This window comes from Aythya ferina (assembly GCF_964211825.1).
Source record: "Aythya ferina genome assembly, chromosome: 27".
Taxonomy (NCBI): domain Eukaryota; kingdom Metazoa; phylum Chordata; class Aves; order Anseriformes; family Anatidae; genus Aythya; species Aythya ferina.
The window spans coordinates 5,603,382-5,630,945 of NC_140310.1; the positions used below are offsets into that span (position 1 = coordinate 5,603,382).

Sequence of the window (27,564 nt, forward strand, 5' to 3'; positions counted from 1 at the left end):
ATTAGCTGCCTTTGCTGAATGGCTTACTGCTTTGAAAATACAGCTTTGTGAGCACTAAATGTGACCTGGTCCATCTAGAAAGCAGCAGAAAGCATCCTATACGTAGACCTGAGCAGGTTTTGCTGCCTTGTCCTTCTGTCTGGCTGGGATACAGACAAGTAGACATCTGCAGGCACAGGCTCACAGCTAACCACTTGTTAGTATTGCAATAGTTCCCAATATTAACTTTTTATTAGGTGTAAGAGCCTGTTGCAGCAGACAAGGTTTTCTAAGTGCAGAGCTTTTCTGAGCACAATGAAAGGCCACGAGTGCAGCTTGAACTGTACAAGCTCAAAGACACACAGCAGTGCTGGAAGTTGTGCGAATCCCCTTCTGCACCAGGTCAAAGAAAAACTCACAGCAGAATCACAGCAATTTTTTTACACTCGGCTGCACAATAGAGGAAAGTTGGCAACTTAAATGTTAACTTGCCTATGACTATTCAGTGTTGACATCAGCGTGACCTCATCACTGTAACTTGAGCTCTCCGGCTTTTTCTCAGCCTGCCTTTAAATAGCAGCCTTCAGCACAGCTACCACACAGATCCCTCTGATCAGCCCCAGAAGGCAAACCCCCGAGCATCCGACGTAGATGAAAGCAAGGAGAAGCAACACAACCTCAGCCATGTCCACCTCCCTGAGAGTGAGCCCCTCGGTCCACGGCTACCGCTTCGACACAGCCCTGCGCAAGAAAGCCGTGGCCAATATCTTTGAGAGCATCGACGAAGAGTCGCTCCAGAAACTCTTCAAACACTCCGGAGACAAGAAGGCAGAGGAGAGAGCCAAGATCATCCTCGCCACTGACCAGGACGTGGAGGAGAAAACGAGAGCACTAATGGCTCTAAAGCAGAGGCGAAAAGACAAGCTCCTCCAGTTCCTGAAATTTCGGAAATACTCCATCAAAGTCCACTGAGCTGGTGAAGGGAACGGCAATGGAGGAGAACGTTTCGGGATGAGACTGCTCACCACCTCCTGCCGCAGGCGGCACGCTGTGCTGCCCTGCGAGCTCCCGGCAGGATGCACGGTGCTGGGAGACGGCCGATGGGACCGGGACTGCCCGCAGCAGCGCCGCAGCCTGGGGCTGGTGCCCAGAGGGGGCCAGCGCGCCCCAGCCAGCCCGCAGCACCGCACGGCGGGTGCTGCTCACGGACTGAGCATTTACTGACTTCGTGTGTTTGCTTTGCCTTCCTGAACTTGTTACCTAAAGTTTGAAACCTTTCTAAGCCTCGCTGTTGTCTGCTAGAATGGAGAGTCTAGAGGTTGATCAGCTACTGATCATTTATCATTCTGCATTTGTTAAAATGCTTTGAGGTGCACCGTATGGGTGCAATAAGTTCAGCCTTCAGGGAATGCATTTGCTCTAGAGACACTGCGCGACTGTACCTTGTCTTTCTCATGCAGTATGCGTGCATTATAAATTGTTGCACAAAAGCAATAATAATGACATATTTCCCTGAATTTACTGTGAAGTTCCTTAATATTTTGCTCACTTCCCATTAACACTGAATTTCTAAATATCATAATTACCGTTCTTATTTGTATAAATTACATTAGATATTAGACAAGTATTTCATGGTAATATTTTATAACAATGCTATCATTATATTGACTATAATTTATTGCATATGGCAATCTGAAATTTAATAAATTATACCGTAAATATAATTTCTCTTGTCTGAAATGCTCAATTCTCCTGGAGGAGTGGGTTTATCCTCTTTTGGTCATTTCACACAGATCCCGTTTTAAGAGCAGACTGCTTATAATTCTTAATTACCAAGAATGCCAATGTGCAGGCTCTGTTCTTAGCCTGCAACGCTTGTTTTCCCTGAAGTTCTGCCATCCAGTTCAGCAGTACCAGAGTTTTACCCACAGCTGTGCTATGCTGACTCTGGCATTCCCAGAAAAACCTGATGAAATTTAATTGTAAATCAAACTCAGCTGTTAGTTTGTCCTCTATGAGGAGAATGCCTTATGCTCATTTTTCTTAGAAAATGAGCAGCTCCAAACAACAGCAAGTGGTACAGTCCTCAGGCTCTCGCTATTCCTGCAAAGCAGTGTTAGGACTTGGGTCCCAATGAGCCAAAACAAACAGAAGTGAGTTATGAGCACCGGGGCAGCAGAATTAAACTTAGCCTTTCTGCTGTACTATCATGATAGAGTATGTTGAAAATACTTAAAAATAGCCAAGACTAGTTATTAATAAGTGTCCTGTAATAACCTCCTACTTTGGAAAAAAATGTTCCCATGACTCTGTTCAAAACAACAAAGTTAAGAGTTTGGAAGACTGATAGGCCAGCTTCAGTTTTGTTTTTTGCCTACACTTAAAACTCCGAATTACCTATAAATCAGGGAGACTAGAAATAATCCTTTAAATTACTTAAGCGAGTGGATAACTGTAATCATTCACAGTGTGATGCAGCAGATCCAGCAGGTCCCCAGGAGCTCCACGTCTGGAAGTGAAGCACCCCCAGCCCCCCATGGCCCTGGCCCCGCACAGGAACAGCTGCAGCCTGGGGTGTGCGCTGGAGGTCTGGGGCTGGGAGGGCTGCAGCAGGGCCCCAGCAGCACTGTCCCAAGCAACCGTGTCCACCAAGAACCGTGGAGCAGTGGAGGAAACATGCAACCATGCCTGTCCCCAGGAAGAGCGGAGAGCGCTGGGACCCGTCCTGCTTCGTGGTGGATCCAGACCTTTCTGACGGGCATTTCACATCGGCTGTTTCCAAAAAAGGCCAAACCGGGCCCGCTGACCTCACTCCAGCCACCCCCAGGCTTTGTGATGCACTTTCTTTCCTCCCACCCCAGGAGGTTTTCCCATCAAAGCCATTCCTCGTCCAGTGAGCACTCCAAACAGCAACCCTGCGGGGTGACACAGCCACCAGCGTCCGGCTGCCTTTGGGTTATGGCGTGCACTGTGATGGAGTGGCCAGACAACCCTGCTGCAAGAGGAGACTAAAAAACCCACAGTGGGTACCAAATCATCTTTCTACCATGCCACTGCTTTCTATTTCTCTGCTCAGCCCATGCTTGCCTCCTGTCCCAATCCTGGACACAAACTTTCCGTAACACAGCTGCTGGGCCAGGCGCAGCGGCAGGGCTATCGGGGTCTCACCCATCGCTCAGCCCCAGTACCCAAACCATGCACCCCCACACTGAAAGAGCTGAGAGTGCAGAGGGCAGGACTGAACTGCTTCAACATCCCAGGCATTTGGGTAGAGGGGACCAGCAGCAGGACAAACCCCTCACACAGCAGGGTGCCGGCACTGCGGGAAATGCAAAGCAACCTCTGCGGGGCAGCGGGGTGCGTTGAAGCTTTGTCTGGACTTCCTGATGTTACTGTCCACCACCAGGACCCATGGCCCCCACATTTATCACCACATGCTGAACAACTCAACCACACATCTAGAACCTGTCCAGAGAAGTTTGCAGAGCTGGTGACAGCCCCGCTCACATCCCCTGGGCAGAGGCAGCCCCTGCGCCTGGCACCCAAGGGGCTCCTGCACCAGCCTCCCCCATGCCTGACACCCACACCTGGCCCAGCAGCACTGTGCCAGGGGCACCGTGATGCATCATCAGCTGAAATTCTCTTTTCTTGTGAAGGAGAATCTGAAGGAAGTCATGACTGCATCAGACAAAACAATGTAAATTAAAGCATTTGCTGCTGGCACATGCTACTATTGCCCAGACATTCCTGCTCCAAACATTTGCATAATGCGATTGATAAGGCCCTGTGACTTATGGGGTTTATAGTTCCTCTTGCCTCCTTACATTTAAATTATCAACACAAGTAATAAATAAAGTTCACCTTATAAAGCTTTTCTGATAAGCGAAGGTCACTTACCAAAGAGCTACATGTTTAATTGATTTTACAGTTGAAAAAGGCAGTTTTCCTTGGCCTCAGCCTGCATTCTGCTTTGGCAGGCTTGTACTTTGTGAACAGCAGTGCATCGTGCAGTGAGCTGGGTATAAATTGCAATTCATTGTTATGAAACATTTGTCAGTGAGTACAAACAGCCCAGTGCTGCATGCTGGCCACCCACGTTCACTGCCGCTTTCCCCACCGCTCTTGGCCAGGGCTGCACAAAGCGCCCCAGCCCTGTGCTCTCAGCAGCCTGGGTGCTCTCGAGGCCGTGCTGATGGCGGTGGAAGCCTGTGCCCAAGCAGAGGCTTACTTTGCTCTGCGAGCCCGGCACGATCCCCGCAGGGTAGGTGCATGAGGGTGGGTCGGCCTCATTGTGCCGGGCCCTTCCTGAGCGCTCGGTGCCGCAGACTCTGTGTCTGTCCGAGCGTGTGCGCTGCTTTATTGAGACAGCTCAGAAATGCTCCTGCCAGACACAGAGCCCATTGTCAGCCTGCCCCACGTAACAAAAAGAGGAAAAGGCCTGTTCAAGGTATTTCCTCCCTCCAGGAGCCGGGCGTTTCCATTAATTCTTCTCTCTGAGTCAAACTGGCTGTACTGGGTGTCCCTCTGCCCCAGCATCCTGAGGAACATGCGTCCGAATATCTAATTTTATCGGGCTTTTCTAGTGCTGCACCACAGGCAGGAGCAGGGGCAAGGGGCAGCTGGGCACCCACCCTCGGCTCGAGCCACCCAGTCCAGCTCCAGACATCAGCACTAGGGGAGAAGCCACAAAAAGCAGGGAGGAAAACGAGCAGAAGCCTTCTAGCAACATCTCTGGGTGGTCAGGCTGGGGACAGGCAGCGAGCAGCTTGTAGGGTGCTGGAAACCAGCCCAGAGCGAAGGGGAGCTCAGCTGCAGCAGGCAGTGCCTAATCCGTGACCCCATTAGACACCAGTCCCCACCTCCCCAGTGCCCTCCAGAACTGCTCTTGCAACTGTCCTGGTGATGGGGAGACAGGGTTGGAACGAGTCAAAATCCACCTCAACCTGTTCACTGTGTTCAGAAGGAAGAGGAGACGTTGCCCAGTGTCCAAACACCGGGTTCTGTGACCTGCTGGTACCCGGTGAAACCAAACACACTGCATGAGCAGAGTCCAAACCGAGCTGGGCCAGACCTCACATGGTCTGTGCGGAGGGACAGGGTGCTCCAGACAACAGCAACACCTCCCGGGCAAGTTTCCCTTCCGGACCATTGAGCAACAGGGCAAGTTAAAAATTGACTGTTCAGCTAAACTTCATGTCTGTGTCACTCACAAGTACACACTCTCCTTTGCAAGCAGGTGATTCAGCAGCCTGGGTGCACCCAGGGGAATCGGCACCCATGGGAGAGAAACTAAGCACAAAGCAAGCACAAAGCATCTCCGGATGGGCGATGCCAACGCCCTTGCCTCCTCTGCAGCCCAACCCAGCAAAGCCAGCTCAGTGCCAGGGCTGACAGCACCGGGGTGGACACGTGCTCAGAAAAAAGGCACAGACGAAGCACATTTCATCTATGGCTGCACAAGAAAAACCTCTGCTATAAAGCATTCTAAGTGTGAGTGAAGAGCCGTAATGTGGTGAAGTTTATGGGTAGGTTAGTATGCCTTTCATAGAAAAGGGCTGGCTGGGGATTTCAAAGCACAAACGCCTCACAAGCAGCAAAGTGATGCAACAGGGCCCTTTTGGAGTGATGTACAAGGCTGTTTATAAGAAAAGCCTCCAAATAACTGTAGCCAACAGGAAATTACATGGTTGCCATATATCTTTGCTAAAATGTAAAAGTTAAACTAGGACCAGAGTCTTAATATAGGGGAATTTTCCTGACACAGTCATGAAAACCACCTCATGTCCATTGAGCTGTATGCCCGGTTGGCACCCATGGCACAGCCTGCAGGGCACATCCTGCATCTGCTGCAAGTCCGGACTCCTTAACCAAGTAATCCTTTGGGCTTTCACCACACTCATGGAAAGCCCCGCTTCCACCCAGCTCCGAGTCACCAAATACAGACTGGTGCTGCGCTGAGTCACATTGACATGACCAGCTCGCAGAGCTCCCATGCCAAAACCACACAGGGCAGAGGGATGCAATGCTGCTGCTTTGACATTGCCACACATACAAGGGACTACATACAGAATATATGAACTTGAACTGACTCGTATAATCCAAAGGAAAAAAAAAAAAGTCATATTATGCTTGGACATATTCTCCAACTGAGATTCTATGCAAAATTCACCTGCCAGTCTGAATGGTTAAAAAAAGGTTCAATTCTAGATGCAGTTCTCTCTCTCTCTGAACTGTAAAGTACAAGAAAGACGCAATTTGTCATTTCACAAATGTGCTAGTGAGCAATCAGCCCCTCTGCCAGAATTTTTGGGAGGCTCCGATTTACATCAACCCACCCTCGCCTGAGTGTCATTTTTGAGCCCATTTGCAGAATGACTGCGGAGGGCTGCAAGAGTTCAAGTACAAACCCAGCATTCAAAGACATGTCAAAATCTTGACCCGAGTGAAGTCCATGGAAAAAGGCCAAGCGAGTTGAAGGATTTTTGTACAGAGGTAAAAACCTTGAATATATTCTGCTGAAAATGCTGCCAAACATACACTGTTTTTATCCCAGTTCTAACAATAAACCTCTTCCCTAAATATTGTGCATTCTAGCTGCAATAAAAAGTATGCAAAAACGCATTATGACTTTGGAGAGATTTATCAAAGCCAAGAACCAGGTTTTCCCTAGCTAACTGGCCAAGAAATAAAATAGCTTTTTAAAGCAAAAGCAAATACAGCATTATCTACCTTGTGAAACTAATTATCTGCAGATCAGAGAAAAAAAAAAAAAAAAAAGACCTACGTTACCCCCAGCCAACTCCCCCCAACAACCGCAGGCACTCCTTAGAGACAAAAATATCAAGACAACTTTCTGTTTGCTGTAGAATTTCAGTGTCTTTCATGCACACTTTTAAAAAAATAAAAGAAATACAAAACGTAGGATAAAGTAACCTGATGAAATCAAGGTCTCGCATCTGCTTGCAGCAGAACCCAAAAGCCCATTGCTAATATACACCTGGGGAAGCTGTGCTTGCTGTGAGGTGTGACCAGGGCAAAGCAGCCCTGAGCCCAGGGACATGGGGAGCAGCTCCCCCAGACCAGCCCACGGACGCTGCCTCTTCCCTGTGCTGCCGTGCACAGATCACGAGGCCTCCGCAAAGGGGACAAAGCCTCAACATCAGGACCTGCATAATGCTGAATTTCAGCGTGCATCCTGCAGTTGTGTGGCCCAGCAGGAAGGATTGCTTAACCCACGTACACTGTCCAAAGCAAACCCCACTGCAGACAGCACAGCGCTGTCCCAGCCTCCTCAGATCCCTCCTAACTGCAGCAGGAAGCGGCAGAGCCATGTCCAGAGCTCTGCAAACCCACACAGCCTCTCTCGAGTTCAGGGAAACTGCACGCACACCACCTGCATTGCAGATAAACCCTCCCTACTTCTTCTAGGACATTCCCCCCCCCTGCCTCCACACCCTGCGCTGCCCCCTCCCTGCTTTGCTGCTGGTTCCTGCCCACTGCCACCATCCCCGGCCGCTCCCACTGCACAAACGCAGCGTTACCCCGAGTTTGTTCCCTAGGAGGAAAGGTGCCCAGCACGATACCAGATGCATCTAAGCAATTAATACTCAGATAAGGGCATTTTAACAGCCTGTTTGCATCTACCTGCATGGACTGATGTGTATTTTTTTTCCTAACAGATAATGCTAAACTTATTAAAATATTTGATATATTTACCATACATTTTTCTCACAGAAATTCATATTAATCCTATGTTTATCCAGAACACATGCCCTGGAAAAATCAAGTATATGATAAAGAAGAGCAAGCATGCAACAGAGTGAAACTCCAAAACACGCTGCCTACCAGGCGCACGGCAGCTGCACTGCTGATGCAGGAATACACAGGCTGCGCTCTGGTTCTGAGAGCAGAGGGGTTCTCCTGCTCCAGGGGGGCCACAAAGCCTCCCTTGCCCAGTGCAGGCACACACCTCGCTGCCCTGGGACATGTATCCCCAGAGCTCATGCAGAATCACAGCAGGCTTCGTTAGCTGCTGGGCACTGATCAGCCGCACTGTCAGCACCCCCCTGCCCCACTGTGCAGGAACCCATCATCCCCCAGACGTGCGTGTTACAAACCTCTGCACACTCAATTGCAGTGCTTGCGGTCTGCTGTAAGTAAATAAATTAGGTGTAATTTAATATTTGATTGTAAGAGTTAGTGTTCTATTCTTTACAGCTTCTCAGGTGAATGCCCAGTAATTGAGCTAAATGAAGAGCCCATTAATCCTCTGGCTGTGTGGAGTGGCTCCGTGTGGCAGCGCATGGCAGCGGGCGGTGGGGGCCCCAAAGCTTTGCTTCTGCCACCTCTCTGCTGACCCCCTGCAAGGCACGGGGGCCAGGAACCAACTCCTCCTCTCCTGGAGGGACTGTGTTCCTCTGTGCCTCAAGGCACCGTGCAGGGGCCACGCACCAGCCTCACCGTAGGGTGACCCAGAGAGACCTCACAGAACACCCGGGTTTGTCACAAAACCCAGGGGTAATCTGGGGTCTGCTGTCACAGACCGTCATGCAGCTCTGCTGCTACTTTCGAGAACCTTTCATTCTGAATAGGGAAAGCAGCTTTACTATCCTAAAGTACTTGAACTTGAAAAAGTGTTCAAATGTATTTTAATAGCTTCCCCGCGTTGAATTATGTTGAATACCTTCTCTGCAGGCTGTTTTTAACCTCTCTTCTGCTTTGAGCTACGCATAATAGGTTTTGGTTACTACAAATTTAAAACAATTAGAGAACTGAGAGGACCACTTGTCCTAAAATAGCATGCAGAAGTATCAAAATGTTAATCTATTGCGTCACTATTCTCAGCAACTATTGTGCAATCTGCAGATTGGAGTCCTTCAGAAACAGTTCAAACAGGCCTTTAAACTGATTACTTAACCATCATCCTTCGGGAATTACATTTGCAACATGATCTCTTCCCACTAACTACAGATAAGAGACCACGGACATCAATGCCAGAGGAAAGCTAGCAAAATAACACCCGGTTCATTTCTGAGGGAATTCCAAGTTTGTACTTGTGTTTTCAGGATTTGTCTAAGTCAACAAGGATTGCAAATTAACCACTCCCAAACGCCGCCTCCCTTTTAGCGTTGCACCCCCTCTTTGTTTCGCCTTGAGGAGTCGCTCAGCAGCCCAGAGGAGATCTGAGCCCATCCCCAGCCGCAGCAGCGCCGTGTCCTTGCTGGCTGTGCCACCACTGGCCCGGCGTGGGCTGGTTCCCCTGCTGACCACAGCCCCATGACTAAGCCATCCCAGGGATCTTTATCTGGAAAGTCTCGTCTAAGCCACCAAACAAGCCTTCTTTGAGGATAACACCCTTGCCCCACTGCTGACTGAGCTTTGACTAAGCAAACCGAAATATCTTTAGCTGTTTAAAACACCACCAAATCTGTCCTAGCCTGGACTAACCCTTACACAGGCAAAATCCCATTCCTGGAAGTTGTACTTTTAATGCAGCCCATGCAGCCTGCTAGAGAGAGGAAATGATATAAACCTCTCCCGGTTTGCAGCTAGGGACTGCTCTGCTAGTAAAACGTAGTCACCTTGGAATAACGCAATAAACCTCTGCACTGGGCTCACAGTTCTGGTTTCTAGAGCTCTTGCAGGGAAGTTTTAATATTTTAACAAGAGATCAGCCTCCTGAGCTCTGCTGTTTATAAGCTGTGGTGCTAACGCATGCGACCCGTTTGCACACTGATAGCAGTCCGTGAACACCATCGCTTCCTGGCTGCATGAGCTTTTGGGGCTGTCCAAAAGGCTCCTCTGTTCTGCCAGCAGTCCCCAGCACTGCTGAAAGTTTGGGGGGGAAACACCTACAGCTCGACCCTCTCCTCAGAGTCTGCAGTTTGCGTTTCAGGAATGGGATCAGTGCTAAACCCAGCATTAGATCCTGATGTGCTGCTGTCCCTTACCCAACCACAGACCAAATTCCTAATAACAGGTCGGCAGCACAGCATTGCATCCTCTACGTGCCAACACAGGTGGGTCACAGGATGATCACTTCTACAGCCTTGTGCCCCCCCAGCACCTCAGTGTGACCTGCTGAGCCCTGCAGCAGCCCCTCTGCCAGGCAGTGCCCAAAGGCTCTGCTCTGCCCCGCACTGCCTGTTGGCACGAGACAAAGGGGCAGCTCTGGCCACGTCGTTTAGCACAATGGGAGCTGAGCATTTTCAGGTCTAAGAACCAATTAATTCCCTCTTCTCCCGAGCCTTTGTGACAATGCTACTGGGCTTGGTGACTCCTGACAGCACTGTGTAACTTCAGGCATAACCCAAATGCTGCAGCAGAAGCTGAAGACTGTGGCCAAAAAAAGTAATCAGCTGGTTTGGGCAGTACTTTTTATAAGTGTGGTCTGAGTAAAGCAACCAGTATATGCATGCTGAGTACTCTAGACAGGCATTTAAGGGCTCCCCTTTCTTCCCTTTAAGCAGTTTTGTTTTCTGACAAAACCAGCAGTTTGGGCAAGCTGGAAAAAGCATTTTTACAGCTTGCAGTGGTGCCGCCCTCCTGTGGCTGCAGGGCTGATCGAGTTATAATAAAAACAGCTTAAAAACTGAATGTTATAGCATAACTGAGTAACTCGAGCCTACAGTTCTGGCGCTGCTGGGACTTCAGCCTGGCACCTGGAGCTGCAGCACTTCAGCAGTGCCCGGAGGAGCCTCCAAGCCGATGGAGTTTAACCTCAGCAGTCACAACGACATTTTGGCTCTGCAGCGTGATGCTGCTGCAGATCATGCGCTGTGCCCAGTGTGGGAGCTGCACCAAGGATGCACCAGGGGATGCGCGCTGCTTCACTGCTGCCCACCTCGGGTACCAGGGACCGTGCTGTTTCGGTTGGTGCCACCATAGTGAGAGTGAGGCTTGAGGAGAAACAAACCTTTCTTCCCAGTCCTGTGACAAGGGTTTTCCAGGCTGCACTTCATGCAGACCACAGCCCTCGCAGCGATGTGTGACTCAGCCTCATACAGAGACGCAGCCCACGAGCCCTCCTGGAGCAGAGGATGCCAAGCACCAGGGCGAGACCTCAGCACCAGCCCCAGCACGCCGTGCCCAGCTGTGCTGCTTACTCAGCAAGTGGGGACCTACAGGTTCTTAGTGAGTGCCTGCAATCCAAGTACATATGCAACTCACCCACTGAGCAGGGTGAAGGGATATACATGGGTTATATAAAGGAAAGCCTGGAGGTAAAGCTGTATTCCCACTCAGCACTCTCCTGTGGCTGCCTCCAGCTTCTTTTCTAGGGGGAAAGAGGCAGGCAGGACTGAGAAGTGAGGAAAATTCCTCTGCTCCAGCATGCCTGCCTAGTAAAGGCACCACTGCAGTCGCAGTTTGTGTTTGAAAAATGCAGCAATGCCCTCAGGAAGAAAGCTCTGAGATATCTGTACTCAGTGCTGGAGTAACAGTTTGCCTTCAGAGATTAGTCCAAGCAGTTTCAGTCCATTAAAACCTGCTGCTGCTGAGCCCATCACCTTGCAAGGCTCAGACTCTGCCTGGCTCGGCAGCAAGTCCACCATTATCCATGAACTGTTCCTGTAAATTATTCAAAAAACAGGGTCTCCGAGTAGCCCTCAAGGTTTCCAGATCACTTTATGCCAGATGAGAGCTGAGCAAGGCGGACACGGGTCACCCAGGCCACGCTTACTGGTCCTGGGAACTCCCTGCAAGCACTCCTGGCTTTGTAAAGGTCGTGCATGCCACAGGGTTTCCAGGGTAAGGGGATTTGGGACAAATGCTTCACCCCAGTGACTCACCCACTTCCGCAGAGTGTTCCGGGTTTCCTAGCTGTGCTATGGCAACAGCAAGTGCAACACATTTTTGTGTGGTGTTTCATGCAATAACCTTTTGCTGAAGTAACTCAAATCGCTCAAGAGACACGGGCACGCCACAGGAAAAGCATCACAGAGCCAGCGGGAGCAACCCACACAGCTAACAGCACGCTCTGAAATAACGCACTTCCACGCCAACCGGCTCGCAAAGAAGCTGGCAAGAGGCACTGACAAGGACTTCTGCCACACCTCGGGTACTGATCTGGGGCTTGTGACACCACTAAAGAGGAGCTTGCAGAGGGGAAGGGCAGGGCCAGCCCAGGGCTAGTTACGAGTCCCCGGCCAGTCCCCAGTGCCTGGGGAGCCTGGATCGCGGAGCTGCCTGTGGCACCCCCAGCACCACACGAGCCCAGGGCCGAGGAACGTGCCTGAGCTTCAGGGACTCACCTTGGCTGTGCCTCACACCACAGCCAAATAACACCCAGCTCAGGAGTTCATGTGTCAGGAGACACAGACACCTTCCTGACAACCCCTCGAATTCTCCCTACAGTAAGTATTATATCTGTGCAAATAAAAAAGCAAACACATGGTGAGGCAGGCGCAGCCTGGGAGCCCCGCTCCCCTGAGCCCATCCCACTGCCCCCCGCCAGCCTCACCCCAGGTCTGTGTGGCACTGCCAGGGAATGGAGGCTGCTGGGGGGTGTCTTGGTTGAGGATGCTTTGACCAAATCTGTAGCTCATCTCTTGGACAGAAAACAGACACACAGCTACTATAAAGATTTTGGTACAGCCCAAATGTTGTCCCTGCTGTTGGTTGTATCTAAGCATAGAATGCGATTCAGCAAAGGAAAGCCAAATACACAAAAAGCTTACTGTATTAAATATTCATCTGATTTATGATTTTTTTTTTTTATTATTTTTTGCACCAAGAAGGATTAAGCAGAGAGGTGAGTTTGCTCAGTAAGAACCTGAACAGTAAGCCCTGTTTTTTGCAGTCCCTGTGCACCTGCACAGTACTAGTAATTCAAGGGAGTTGCTCCCAGCCACTCAGCAGACATGTCAAAAATGGGATTCAAGCAGAGGGAACAGCTTGCATGGCTGCTATCTCAGCTCGTATTTGTTACCTTTAACGCTAGCAGGGAGTTTATATTCACCCAGGAGCAAGGACCTTTCTGTTTGTTTCCACGCTAGCTTTGCTTTTCCCGCTCTGAGAAGCATCTACCAAAACAGCACAAAAGCCAGGAAGCCAAACACCTGACCTAACACAACCCTTGGCAAGAGCAGGCAGGGGAACGATTTCCCAATGCCTGGCAGTGCCGGTCCCGGCCCCGGTCAGGGTTCAGCCACGGGCAGGGCACTGCTGGTCCCCAGAGCCCCCCGATCCAACTGGAGCCCCAGTTACTGAAGCGACACCCGAGCCTTTCCCAGCCCCTGGTTGCTCCAGGAGCACTGAGGAGGCGCAGGCACAGAGCAGCAGCCAGGCACGCTGATCTGCACCCTGCTCCCTGCCGGGGGGCCAACATGCTCAGCATTCGTCCCATGGCTGGCTGAGTGCTGTGTGGAGCTCGGTTCGGGGCCCTGGGTAATCGCGTGCCCTCTAAGCAGTTGTGCTGCATTGATACCCGGCAGCCAGCTGCGCCCAGCTCTACGTCAGTGTGTACATTTACATGTTGTAAACATGCCTCTTTAACTCCCACAGGCTAAGGACTAGCTGGCTCCGCAGCCAGCGCTGCTGGAAGCAATGCAGATTATGCAACAGCTCTCCAGGAACGTGCATGTTTTATGAGTATTGTAAATTGCAAGGGAATTGTGTTGCATCAACAAAAGCCTGCATGGATTCAGGATTAAAAGCACCCTCGATTCACTTAAAGGGACATGTCAAAGCCTCCCTTAATTGTGATAAATTCCACCCTTTCATTTGAGAAGGTGACATTTCATGGTAAATAAGCCCAAGAAATTGACTGGAACAAGGAAGAGCTTCCTGTTTTGTTATTTCTTTTAATGAACAAAGCACAGCATGAAAATGGTAGGCTGCGTGCCTGGTGCAGAGAGTTTTTTTGGTGTCTTTGTTGATCCCAAGCAGGCAGATGGAATTCATCAGAAGAAGCTAATCAGGGACACTGAGACCTAGTCGCATTTATGGGGAGAAAATCTCAGTTTTGGGAATCATTAGAAACCCTCCTCTCAGAAGCAAGTTGCTTGCTAATTTACAGACCATTTCCCAACCAAACCATTCTGCTTGGACCTGGCAGTAAGACCAAGAAGAGAGCTGTAGGAACTGTGCACAGCAATCAATTAACCTGGGTCTTTTAAGAAATTCACCATTTTAGCAGTCAGGGGAGTGCATACTAAGGGGAGGAGGCTAACGAGCAGTCAAGCAGCCTGGCTCTTAAAGCATCTGGCACTGCACGGGTCCACCCCATGGCAGGGATCTCCCCAGGTTCCTGCAGCTTGGAGGCCACGTTACAAATCCTCCTATGCCCTAGAGAACAGAAAAAGCCCCGGGAGCCCCCAGTGCCTACACATACACCCAGCCAAAACAGCTCCCACATGGAGCTCCCTCAGAGCAGTGCTTTCACCCAGCCAGCCACTAACCAAAGAGACCAAAGAAACCCTGAGTCCTTTGGGAACACAAAACAGCAGGAGCCTACTCCAGGGCCACCACTCGCTTCTCCCCTTCCTCAGCTTTACAGAGCTCAGCCAAAGCTGCTGCTGCCCCAGCTCCTCCCTTTCCAGGGGCAAGAGCCTCCCGGTCCTCCCCTTCGCACCCAGCCCCATCACCGCCACCAGTCCCCCCTGCAGCGCACCCATTTCCAGCTCAGGCTGCCCCAAACGGTGTTCCTTACTCAGCAAAGCCGGGAGGAAGGGCAGCTCCCACCCTTCCTTCCCCCCGTCCGCCTGCAGAAAGCCCTGCCCGTTCTCAGAATTCAGTACATGCCAAATCTGCCAGGTGTCCCTGCAAATCTTCTTTGCCTTTTTTTTTTTTTTTCCTCCTCCCCAGGAGGAGTTGCTGTTTGGGTGGCTTATCGGACATCCCACAGGAGTGGAGCATTTCCTTGATTTGTGCATTTCTGTGCATTTATTTCCAGGAAATGCGTTCTTCGTGGTTTATCAAACCTAGTGCATTTCCAGATAGAGGAAAGCAAAATTCCCCAATTACGCCTTGCCATTTGTCTGACATTTTCATTATCCCTGATGCAGCACCCATCAAATATTGTCTTGTACCAAAAGCCATTTCTGTCAAATTAAGTTAAAAGGAAGTAGTGGAAAACTAAAAGCTCCACATCTAATCCTGCCACCTGGAAAATCAGCAGAGAAATATAATTTTGTAGTCTTTCAAATTAAATCAGATTCTGGGCTCTCTACTGATGAGTTAATCCAATGCTGAGCGGAATAGCTCCACTCAACCATGACTAGGTTTAGACGCGTTCAATTCACAGCAAAGCAGTTCCAGCTCAGAGACTGCTTTTATTTTTATTCTCACCCTATTTCTTTTAATTTTATAATTTGCCTCAACCACTCCCAATTAAGAAGCCATCAGCAGGCAGTGCCTTTTATCTGTGGAGCTCCTTGCAGAAACATATCTGCAAGTGCTTCTTGTTAACCTCTGAAGAGATCTCAGCATTTTGTAAGGGCTCTGTGGTCAGCCTGGGAGCAGCTCTGACCCACACCTCCTGCTTCTCAGCAGCAGGCACACAACACCAAACATCCCTCTGTGCCTTGGGACGAAAAATTTGGAAAATTAGAAAAGATGGATTCGGCACGTGGCTCGCCTGCCCCCAGCTTGGAGCGAGGCAGTGTGGTGCTTCCTCCCCTCCAGGGCCCACGCAGGGCATCTTCTGGTGCCGGGCTGCTGCATCCTGCTGGGGTCTGCCTGGGATGACTGGCCTCTGCAGGCAACAATGCCAGGCTACAAAGATATTATTTGTGAGAAAGCAGAAAGGAAAAGAGTTTCTTCAAATAAAAACCAAGCAAGGGTAAACATGAATGAAGTGGTTCATTCTGAGCAGCTTTTTTTGGTATCAAGAGAAATGATCTTAGCACAATATGGTGTTTTGGTTTGGTTTCTATTTTGTTTTCCTAATTTACAATGTGTTTTAGCATCTACGCAAAATATCCCTTAGGCTGCCAATGGCAACAGGACCCAGAGTGGTGATTTTATGTAAGAGAATATGTTTTCTTACACCATCTACCCAAGTTGTCCCCAGGGCTGCGGGCGGCTGCCAGCCAGCTGCTGGGAGGAGGGCAAGGCCAGAGCCGAGTTTTGTGGTTACCCAAAGAGATTCTGCTCCTGAGGCCAGTGAAGCTCATCAAGCCAAGCTGCAAGTGTCAGCCAGGACATACAAATATCACTCAAGTGGACACATGCTGCTATTCTACAGAATTGACAACTCATTACAGTAACTAATCTAAAGCAAAGGCTGAAAAGCAAGCAGGCAACAATTTATGCCAAAGATCGCAGCTATAACTGCACAATGGGAAACAAGTTGCTGGGGGAGCAGCCTGATTCAAATGAATCTTGACAGGAGGGAAAGGAAAGTCTGAAAGCTGCTCCCTTGACCTAAGTCTGGCTTATTTTCATGTGCAGGGGAAACAGTTTGCAGGGCTGCTCCTCCTGCAATCACGATGGATGCTCGAGAACGAGACAAAGAATTTATCATTCTTCTCCAGGCAGGTGGTGATGGATCATCTCTGGAGCTGTGGAATTTCCCCAGACCCGATGTGAAATCAATCTCCTGGAAATGTTTCACTGGCCACATAGAGGGCTATTTGGAAACTGCAAGGTCCTCTGGTATACGGCTTTACCTGCAATCATCTGGGCTGCAGCATTTTAATTTGTTTCCTTTAAAGAGACTCAAGGGTACCATAAAGAGGCAGCTTCCAGGATTCAAAGGAGACGGCTGAATTTGATCTCTTTCCATGGCCTTGTATGTAATTACTGGAAAGAGTGAGGTAGGCAATACAGATGCAAAAACTGAGAGAGGGTGAAGAGAAGTTATTCAGAGTCAGCAGACAGAAACATACCTCTGCTCAGATTTGGTGGCAGCGTGCTGGCATTGCTAAGCAGGGAGGCTGGGCTAGGGCTGATAACAGCAATCTTGCAAACTCCTGTGGCTGGGAGCATGTTCCCTGGGACTGGTGCGTGGACCTGGAAAGAAGGAAAGGAGAATGTTACTGCCTTCCACCTGCAACAAGGGCAGCCAAAGGTTCAGCTCCATCCTTGGCCCACGTTTTATTTCCCCCAACTCTGTCCTAGCCCTGCTGGCAGTGGCTGTGGGTGTTTTTGCTGCATGCTCTTTTGAAGGATCACCATCCAGCCAAGGGGTTTTGCTTTTCCTGGAGCTGCCTGGCCATACAAAGTGTTTCTTTGCACTGTATAATTATAAAAGACATGCAACTTTTGACACTTATAATATCCCAAAGCAGTTTGTTTCTCTCCGTTTTTGATTGCACCTTGCTTCAGGGCATGGCCTTCAGCTCTGCTAGTGGCTAAAAAACCATTTCAGGCTTTGACAATATCAAGCTCATCTGTCTTTGACTGCACAACTCTGTATTTTAACAGCCTGACTCGTCAACACTGCCACTTTGAGAGAATTTCTTATGTGTTATCTAGTTTTAGTGCTATTCTATTTCATTTGCTACCTTAGCTTAATCATTTTTTAACACTCTTTCAGTTTGCGTTTTTATCTCTTTTCATCATCATCTGTTCCCGATACTTTATTTTTCCAATAAACTAAGTAATTTAATGGCCCTAATCCCAAGTCTCCTATTTAGAGCATGGATGTGGAGGCTGTGGGAAGGAATCCCAATTTAAATCTGTCAGTCAAACGTAATTTAATCTATCTTCTTTATATCTAAAACTGCTTTATGGGAAGAAAAGTATGATTGGGATTCACTTTACCTTTAAAACATCTTCACAGTTTTCTTGTGCTTGCTTTTTTATGCATGGGCTATTAAAAAGTGACAAAATTATACAGGTTTCGGGCAGCATGAAGTCATAACTATTTAGGTCCAGAGGCAATTGCATAGGATTTTACATGCCCAAGGACACATCCACAGTACCAGCGCTGCAGCATGCGTGGACATCCTCATGCTGATGGCTCCCGGCTGCCTGGGGCCAGGGTGCTGCACCCCGTGCTGCTGTGCATGCAGGAGGTGGAAAACTACTTTTCTCTGCTACCTTTCCTGTTTGTGTGCTGTTAGCCCATGGACTCACCAGAGCCTGGATCAGGGCTGAAGCTCAGCTGGTGTCTGGGCTTCTCCATCCCTGCAGGCACATATCCATGGACCATATGTGCTGCGCTGAAAATTAAGTCTGAGAAGAGCCTGCCTTTATCTGCCTGCCAATGATGAGATCAGATGGGAGAACGTGCTTCTTGTGCTGGCATTTTGTAAAGTCTGACAAAGACATAGGGATGGGAGTGCTTCTTTACATTCATATCAGTGTTTGGGCACTCTGAGGGCAGAGCGAGAACTCAGCACGGAACACCACTAAACCTCTTTGCTCCATCTCCTTTGCCCTATTTTGGTCATGCACGATGTTTGCCTGCGGTGATCAGCCCCAGGACACATGCCCTGCCTGAAGACCAACACGGTGTGAGAGCAGCAGAAACGCACAGCTCACTGACAGCTGCAGCTATTATTTAATTACCCTTCCTGCTCAAGGCCCATACGAGAAGTAGTATCAGGCAGCAACAGAAAATGTTCAACAAGACTCACTGAACAAGATGTGAACTTCTGAAATCAATCCATGTGAGACAAAGCAGTTAATTACCATGCAAGCACATGCTACGCCTCTCATCCCAGGCTCCCCAGTCCCCAGCGGCTACTGACACAGAAAGGGTTTTTAGGCAGCTCGAGCGCCTTGCCTCAAAGCTGCTGCAGGCTTCCAGTGCTGTCCAGGCTCCTCTACCACTTTCACACTCGACGTTTTTATCTGGTGTTTATTTTCCCAGTTTCTCTCAGGTTCACGCAGTGGAAGCTGTCTGCAGTACCTCCACCCCAGGGACTAGTAACCAGGGTCTCAATGCAGCCAGGGCTGTCTGAGAGCACGCTGCATGGTGCTGCTTACGGGCAGCTTCGAGCCCAGAGGGATGGGCAGGGGGGAGCATGAGATCCTGCCTGGAGGGCAGGAGATGCCTCCACCCACCCCATGACACCTTCTGATGGAACCTGGGATAGCTCAGGGTTACTCAGGTTTGGAAGAGGAGCGCCTGCTCAGCTGGATGCCTTTGGACTTGTCCATGTCACAACCTGTACAAAAGAGAGTCTCCTGTCTCCTACTGATGAGTTCAGGCGTTGGGAAGAGGGCTCAGTGTGAAGAGAACCTATTTACCCAAAGCATCGGGCTCTAAACAACTGTACCACACCCATGAGATGAGCTCTGTAACTGAGATGTCGCTCATCATGCATAATTAAAAACCTTTCATAAAAATTTCACCAGCAGCTGGATACTGAATGGGCAGGTGAGGGTCCTTGCTACCTCCAAAGCTGGCAGCTGAAGAGTATAAAGCACAAACACAAACAAAAAGGCACAGGATCGTGACTCCAAGTGCCTTAGAGTCTCAGTGTTGTGGACTTCTGTCAAGCAATTCTGCATATTCTCCATTTAGTGGATGCTGGGTCCTTCCCCTTTGCTCCACCTTGAAATAAAAACATAAATCTGATGTCCAGGTTCTGGTTTTCTGAAATAACATCTTCTCCATAAATATCTTCTAAACAGTCCAAACCTCAAACACATAGCTAATAAAAGCACTTTTTATGGTTTTCAGGCAAGTGAAATGTACCCGAACTGAACAATTACCTTCAAATATCTGTTCAGAACTGGCTGGGAGTGGAAATCAGTTTCTTCCTCCCCAGGTACAAATCCATAATAAGGATTTATTTCTGAGGCAGTGGGAATGAGGTAATCCCTCTCCTTCTCAGAGTGAGATAAGGACCAAAAAATGAAATAATGTGGTGTAAGTTTATACCAAAGCACCTGGAAAAGCAAATGATTTGCAGGAGGAAGGGGCGGGAGGCCAACAGTGTAGACCAGCTTTAAATAATAAGAGGGACAAATGACCGGCTTGCCTAAAGCCACCTCGGGAAGGAGAGATGGCAGAAAGCGGGCACAGTGCTCCATCAGCTGGCCAGAAGGCTGGGCAGGGAGGGCCACGCAGGCGGCCTGGGGCAGGCAGCGGGCACAAACCCCCAGCACCCTTCCAGCTGAGGAGATTTTGGAAAAGTGAGATAACCCTGTGCTCCCTGATCCAAAGGGTCTGAGCCTCACAGCCACTGCCATCCAGCATTAATTCACTGAGCAGCAAATGCCTACATCAGTACATACGAAACAAGTCTAAAAATTACAATTAAAAAAAAAAAAAAAAAACCAACTCTGTCATAACTGTCTGGTTTTTAGTATGGACTTCAGATTTAAGCTGCAATAAACCTCCTTGTGCAGACATAGTGGCCTCCCCTGAGAAGCAGGCATCCTGGCAGCCAGGACCCACGGGTGCTTGCCCCAGAAAGCCTCATCTTCCAGCCGTGCCAACAGCTGCACCCGGCTCTCTTTTTCCATGGCTCCAGGCCACACAGACAGTGCTGTTTCTTCCTTTTCAATACTCTTTTATCTCACTTTCTCCCATGAGATGAGTGATTATCGGCAACAAATAACTGTTTGGTAAGGCAGCAAAGAAAAATATGATTTTAGACCCAGAATATGCAGGTAGTTATTGTAAATATTTGACAGTGTTAGGGTAGTTGCTATCAGTCCCTCAGTTATTCTCCACTGCTCCAACATCTGCCAGAAGTCAATGCAACACCAGTGGCAGACAAACGCTTGGGACAGATGGACTGAGCTACACAGCAGCCCTGAACCAAGCAAGTGGCTTTGACCGAAAGCAAAAGTGGTGGCACACAGAGATGGGGACAGCTCTGTCCCACAGGGGCCCAGGGCTTGTTCGCCAGAGGCTTCACATTGCAACAAACAGACACATTGCATTTTGTGGGACAGCTGTTCCCTATTTTGTGGCAGTGAAACCGTTACTACAATATTCTACTTTGGTAAAAGAGGCAAGGTTGGCATAAAATGAAGCAGATGAGAAGAAATTGTGTCACCCGGGTAAAGACACTGTCACCCAGTCTCCGTTTTCCAGCAAAGCCATAGCATAGTTGTAGAAGTACCCTATGCAAATGCAATAATTTGAGAAATAGTGTAGATTAGTATAAAGGTATGCATTTATGGGAAGCAATAGAGAAAAATGCCTTAGCTTTCTCCTGGGATTTATGCTCTGCATTTGCTGATCAGCCTTGTTTTCTGCTGAACCCCCTGGTAGTTCTGTAGTAGGCAGAACAGGAATTTGTTGATGCTACAGAAAATGAAATCCTGCACAGCAGTCAATAGAAAATAATGGATATCAATTACACAGCTGGAACTGCTGACTTGATCAGATTTTATAAGTCTTTACTCTAGAGGTCTTTTTAATAAATCCATTGAGAGAAGTGTCATATCTTTTATAGCAATACGTTTCCATGCTTTATTTTCTAGGAAGGAACAACTGGCAGTTTTACAGAATGCTCCTCGGTGTCTCTCACAGACTCATGAAGGTATCAGAATTGATGGAAGATGGAAATGAGATATTTGTTCTCTAATACAGGACCCAGTTTGCCATAATGTTAGGAAATTGCCGCTGGAAACCGGATAGATTCCCTTCCTCCTGTTTCAATCCTGCTAACAGCACAAGGATCGCACTCCCTGTGAGTGATTTACTAAGCGCCTTGCAGCAAGGTACTAAAAGAAGTGGCCACCTAAAAGTAAATCACCCACCGAGGAATGCCTTTGGTTTTGCTGCAGTCTGAGAACAGCATCATCCCGTGGCTGTATGGGCAGCTGCCCAGTGCCCCAGGGAGCCCTGCACTGACAAAGGGGTAACAACAGGCACCTCCATCCAAACCAGAATGAAAAGTTGTTCCGAAGAGGGAAGATGAATTCGTCTTGTCTGCTACTTGCAGTATTCTATCTGCATCTTTATTTAATCCAGTCACCATCTCAAGTGCTGAAAACAGAAATGCACCCTTCTTACATGGCATCTTCCCCATGGTAAATCTAATTAAACAGCCATTAAAACGTGTGTTAGCTCGATTATATCAAGGTGACCTGGAGCTCCTGCTAAATGTTAATAACTGCATTCCCCACTAACTGGCATTCAGTAGGGAACAGGCAGTGCTCTTTCTATTGACGTAGCCTTTAGATGAGCATGATTATTAAAGTGCTTTGTGTACTAGGAATTCCCAAATAAATGTCTATCTAATTTTGTGACAACTGAAGTGTTTCACGTGCCCCTTCATGCTCCTGGCAAAGGGTGACATCTGGACACACACCCGGGCTGAGTTCCTGCTCTCAGAGGATGTGAAGTGAGACAAGAGAAGTAGCAGCATTGTGTGTATGGACCAAAAACATTCAAGCAGCACCTGTAAAATCCTGGCCAAAGGAAAAACACTAGCAGGTAAGAAAGGAGAGAGGCTGGACCCTTACCTGTAAACAGCAATAACTTCCTCCCAGCCTCATGGAAGCTGATGCAAATCCCTAATTGGGATGCTCATAGAGTACATCACTCCTTCCACCTGTAGATGACAAGATTGTTCATTTCCTAGCCCAAGGGAACACCCATGAATGTCTTTAAGTCTCTAAGCCTTAATACAAGCCCAAATCAAGAACAGTTTCCTTGATTTCCACTGGCCTGACCCATGGCAGGTTTCCTTTTCATCCTCCAGTTTCAGAATCACCCATATTTTGCGTTCATCTTTGCAAAACTCTGTAGACCAATTTTCATATCCCTATCCAGAGCAAGATCTGCTAATGACTAACAAAGAAATATCTTTTTGTAAGCAGGCAATTTATTCTGTGAAGGTTAATGATCACGAAATGCTAATGATCAGATGGATAGCTGAGAACAAGTGCCTGTCCATTACTGCAGTTTTCTATCATGCACCCTAAGAAGTATCATTATGCTGAAGAAAATCTCTACCATGTACTAAATCAAAGACAGAGGGATCTGCATCTAAAAAATGACTTCCTCTGCTGGTTACCTTATGTCTGACTTCACAAGTTCATTCCTTTAACTGCAGCTGCAGTTAAAAATAGGAAACATCCCACCAAGCTGCAAAATAGCAGAACAGGTGGAAGATGTCTAACTGCCCCTTTACACGTTCCAGCAGACATGATTTGGACATTTGGGCTACACGGCTGCATACAAACCACTCCCATCAATAATTAGCAATGACAGAATTAATTTGCACTAATTTCCAGCCATTTAATGGCATCAGAGGAAGAGGCCAGGGGACTCAGCGAGGAACAAGAGCCACTTCCAAAGGCTCCCCAGCAGGATCCTGGTGCTTCATCCCCATGCCCACCTGCAGCTCACATGTGCAGCTGAGGACAACCACGCACAAAGCACGGTGCAGGCAGCTTTCTGCCCACCCCGTGTGCTGCCCCAGCCCCAAAATGCAGAGTGCTGCAGGACAGGCCTTGTGCCTCCCACCTCAAGCCCTTCAGAGTCCCAGGAGCTCCCCACACACCGCAGGCAGTGCCCAGGCTGACGACAGAGCAACCTTTGGTTATGTGTGCCTGGTGGTGCTGGCAGCACAGGCATTTATGTTTTAGTCTCACAGCTTCATGAAAGAACAGGGTTCGCTTTGCATGGTTATGCAAACAACCATCCATGTTAACAGCTGAAAATACAAACAAATAAATTAGATCAATGCTGACGGACGGAAGGTAGCACTAGGCAGTTGGGCTGAGTTTCAGTGTTGTACTGTTAGCAATCTGGTCAGAGAACAGGGGTAAAACACAGCTCCACGTGATTTACTATGGGGCTGCTGTGCTCCCAGAGCTGGGGCTCCTGGGGTATGGAACCCTGTCCTGGTCTCCCCAACCTCCCTTTGGGGGGAGTGAGTTGTATGTGTGTGTGTAAGTCACCATGTCCATTTTCTGGACTCCAAGGAGGATGCTGCAGCTCAGTGCCCTCTTCCCCAAGCCGCCCTGTGCTCATTTCCTTTTCCTATACAAAAAGGAGAGCCAGAAAGGGCATTTACTCACAAGCTCTTTTAGATCCTGCTGGAGGGCTGACCACAAGGACATGCATGGGTGACCCAGTAGAAAACGACTGCTCCAGCCAACTTGCTCTTTACCCCTTGGCAGGACTGACTGCTGCACTGAGAAATTAAGTTTTCCGGTGTCTGCAGGCAGCCCTGCCTGTGGAATGCCACACAGCCATTCCTGCAAGGAAATCTGTGGGTGGCTGAGCTTTGCAGGACTGCCACCAACACTCTATAAGCAGTGGCACAGGGTGGTTAAAATCTTAGGAATGATGAACCCCCATTGAGTACAATGACGAAGAAATGAAATAACATTAAAAGCAAAAAAGAAGAAAGGAGCCAGGCTGTAACCTTCAGTTCCTCCGGCTTTGGCAACTCTTGTAAAGGCAAATATGCTTTTTCCAGTGCCCTTTTCACTTTTCCTTTTTCATTTATCCAAAATAGGTTTGCTGTGAGCATTTTTAAAGTGGTCAGATGTTAAATTTGATTCTCAGCACAGGAAATGATAAATGTACTTGAACAAATGATAGCGTGCACCAGTTTAACAATAATTCTGGAATAATCATTGCACAGCCACTTTATGCCTTTCTGATGCAGCTTGTTGAATGTCCTTCCCAATGTCAGTGGGTCTTCAGGCTGCCGCTGGAGGATTAAATGTGCAGCCGGCATTATCTGAGTCAGAGCTGAGAATTCTGGCTGACGAGAGTAATCCCAAGGCTCACTTTTAGGCTTTTGAGGCTCAGTTTTATCAGAAGCAGTGTGTGCCTGTTGCACTGCAATTTCATCTTGGCCATTTAAAAAATCTGTGTTTATTTTCAGATTTTTGTTCTGTATTATTTTGAGTTTGAATTTCATTATAAAGCATGAAATTCATTTCAATTTTAAAGCATGCCTTTGCATTAATCTTCCTGCTATTAATATATATCTCTGCCGAGTATAGAAGGCACAGTAAAACTAATTAACACCCAAAACTCTTAGCACTCCCATTTATTATTATTACAGCAATACATTAAGCTGTGAGAACTTCTCTTTAAGACTCATTGCAAGGGGTGCACGACGGGCTCATTTTTCATGTGATGGACTGCTTTGTGCAGGGTGGGCAGGGGGACAGAGGGGGCTCGTGGTCAAAGACCCAGACAGCAGGGCCACCAACTTTGCAGGCGGGAGAGGTCGTAGACCTGTGAGTCCAGAGTCTACACAAGGAACCGAAAAGAAAAATAGATAGCTTTGTGAATTACTGACTGCTCAGCTACATTACACGGTGTCATGCTGCAAGCCCACCCTCCCTGGCACAGGGTCCAGCAGCAGGCTGGGACAACACCGTTACCTCCTGCCTTGGCTCAGGCATTTGTGTGCCCCCAGCTTTGTCACTTCCAGCCATTAACACTTAGAGGAGCAAAAATCAAGAAAAAGAGAAGGGGTAGGTGTGGAGGATTGCTGTAGAAAGGGACATATGTGAGCTAAATGAGCAATTCTATGCAGGAATCTACTGAATTTCACAGGGGGTAATGAATTAAATGAAGTGGAAAGCATGGCATGAACTGGAGATTTGCTGCAGTGACTAACATAATTAACCTCTATTGAAATAATTAAGCATCCCAATTTGTGCTGCACGAGCAGTACAACCAAAAGGCCAGGTGGGAGCCAGTCCCTCACCAGCAGCGAGCAGGGGGCACAGGATGGTGCTCATCCCAACCCATCCCACCCAGGACCTGCAGCTCCCTTCCCAGTGGGCTCTTGTCTCCCAGACCCTCCCAGCATCCTGCTCCCTGCCTGCTCTCCCTCTGCTCCACTGCTTGTGCAGATGAGGGATTTATGGGAGAAGCAGAGGCTCCCCCAGTACAAGGTCAAAGCATGGACTGATGGGCTCCAAAACTGTTTCACCTGATCCCTCATCTCAGCAGGACACTGCTTTACAGCTCTGCCTGTGCCACTGAGGTAATAAACCACCCAGGTTTGGGGAAAAAGGATGCTGGTTACATATATCCTACAAATACTATGGCCCATTCCCCTCAGACTTGACCTATCTGCTCATAAACTGTTGCATTTTCCTTCCTTCAGCAAAGGATTGTTTTATGCCAGTCAGTGGAGTGGGCTTTTGTTGTCTCTAGTTATTAATTTACTTTTATTGGCTGCGGTGCCTTTCCCTGTTTTATTACCAGATAGCTCACACTAGCAGAAAGCCTTTTCTTTTAGGTTATACATAAACACTGACTTCCCCAGACAGGCACCAAAGAGGCAAAAGCCACCCCAGCTGCTGTGCTGCCCCACTTGTGCTGCTCTTTCCCTTCGTCCCTGCACCCAGGTCACAGCAGCGTCCACGCAGGGGACCAGGGCAGCACAACCAGACTTATATACATATAGAGATATGGAGAGGCAGAAGAGGTAGGTCATTAAATAAAGAGACACCAGCTTTCAGCTAGTAACAACTATAACCATGTCTAAAACGCTGGGCTGTTAGTAGACGTTCATTCTCCTGTCATACCCAGGTGTGGTTACTGCAGTGCAAACCCCCTCCCCTACACTGCTGGCAGGCAGAAGTACTCTGCAAGGGCCTGCAGCTATTCAGTGATGCAGGAATTGCTTCAACACTTCTAGGTGCCTGGCACTGCAGTAACTGCAGCATGGGAAACTGTTAGTAACTTTTTTTTGGTGCTGTTAGTTCTCTTAATCATCCAAAGGGGCGCTCTTTCTTTGGTCCATTTCTGGACTAGAGGCTTTCCATGTTACAAGTGCTTGTGTTACCGGGATCCACAGAATTTGTCTGGGTTTGTTTCTCTGCTGAAGAGCGGCTGCTGATGGAGGAGCACAGCAAAAATTCTCATCCCCTTCCCTCCCTTTTACTGCTCAAGGCATGTGATGAGAAAAGTATAGGATTTAGACTGATTCTTTTCCTGTCCTAAAATATTCTCTGAAATGCTTTCATTGTCAAAGCTTTGCTGTCTGTGATAAGGCACATCTTCCCTCTATAGCAACTATTTTGAATACAGCTATTAGACTGACTGTGAAAACCCAATAGCATCACACAAGGCACTAGCGATACCAAAACATCGGGTTCCTTCACTGTTGCTGAAAACCAACTACCCGCTGCAGCGATAGTGTCAGTCTGAGTCTGCTGAAAGGCAGGACAGCATGAATGCTGAGAGATTTTGGAGAAATCTGACACCTGAGACAAGTCCCCTGTGCAGATATGCGTTCGTGCTACAGTTTAAAAAGAAAACCAGGTGCTTTCCTTGCTTTGAAGCGTGAGAAATCCTTCATGGGTGAAGCTAAACACCAAGCAGGGCAACAGCAGGCACAGCATCTGCCACCCACTGGCATTTAAAGCCCAGGGCACACGAGACCTTCGGACAATTTCCCACAGCCTGATCTCTGCTCTTGAAAGAGGCGATGCTGAGGACTGTAAAGGTTTGTTCATTTGTTGGGGGGGGGTGTCTCATTTCCCTGGGAGATTGACAGGCTCTTACAAAGTATTTATATTAATCTGTTGAGTCTCTCTACATCTAATTACATTTGACTGACTACATTAACACAACCATGAAATTTTAAAAGCTATCAGTTTTATTCTGTTTTACTCCAAATCTGGCAGCTTCTGAGTGCCTTCCTGGCCCAGTCCTGCCTCCGAAGCCCCTTTCCCTGGAGGCTGCAGCTGGGCACAGCCTGCTCAGGCAGCTCCTGACCCCACACAGAGCCCCAGAAAATG

General features: G+C 48.5%; 2 protein-coding genes across 7 annotated transcripts in view; one reads left to right on the forward strand and one right to left on the reverse strand.

The window, feature by feature from the left end:
• The window catches only part of ZMAT4 (zinc finger matrin-type 4), a gene marked incomplete at its 5' end in the record, with an annotated part of 144,550 nt that overhangs the window by 6,767 nt on the left and 110,219 nt on the right, over positions 1-27,564 (reverse strand). For 3 of the 6 annotated variants that reach the window (XM_084499341.1, XM_084499352.1, XM_084499343.1), the window contains one exon: positions 15,762-16,932. In XM_084499341.1, the coding sequence (XP_084355467.1) occupies positions 16,815-16,932 (118 nt within the window). In that variant the 3' untranslated portion in view covers positions 15,762-16,814. Of the gene's footprint in view, positions 1-15,761; positions 16,933-27,564 lie in introns of those variants that run through there. The other 3 variants (XM_084499345.1, XM_084499364.1, XM_084499342.1) reach the window with 2 other exon arrangements.
• On the forward strand, positions 567-1,703 carry TCIM (transcriptional and immune response regulator). Its single transcript, XM_084499338.1, has one exon. It carries the CDS (start codon positions 631-633, stop codon positions 949-951), a length of 321 nt encoding a protein of 106 aa, XP_084355464.1. The 5' UTR covers positions 567-630; the 3' UTR covers positions 952-1,703.

Excerpts from the sequence above, each read along its gene's own strand:
- TCIM (XM_084499338.1), top strand. The coding sequence starts at position 631 with ATGAAAGCAAGGAGAAGCAACACAACCTCAGCCATGTCCACCTCCCTG.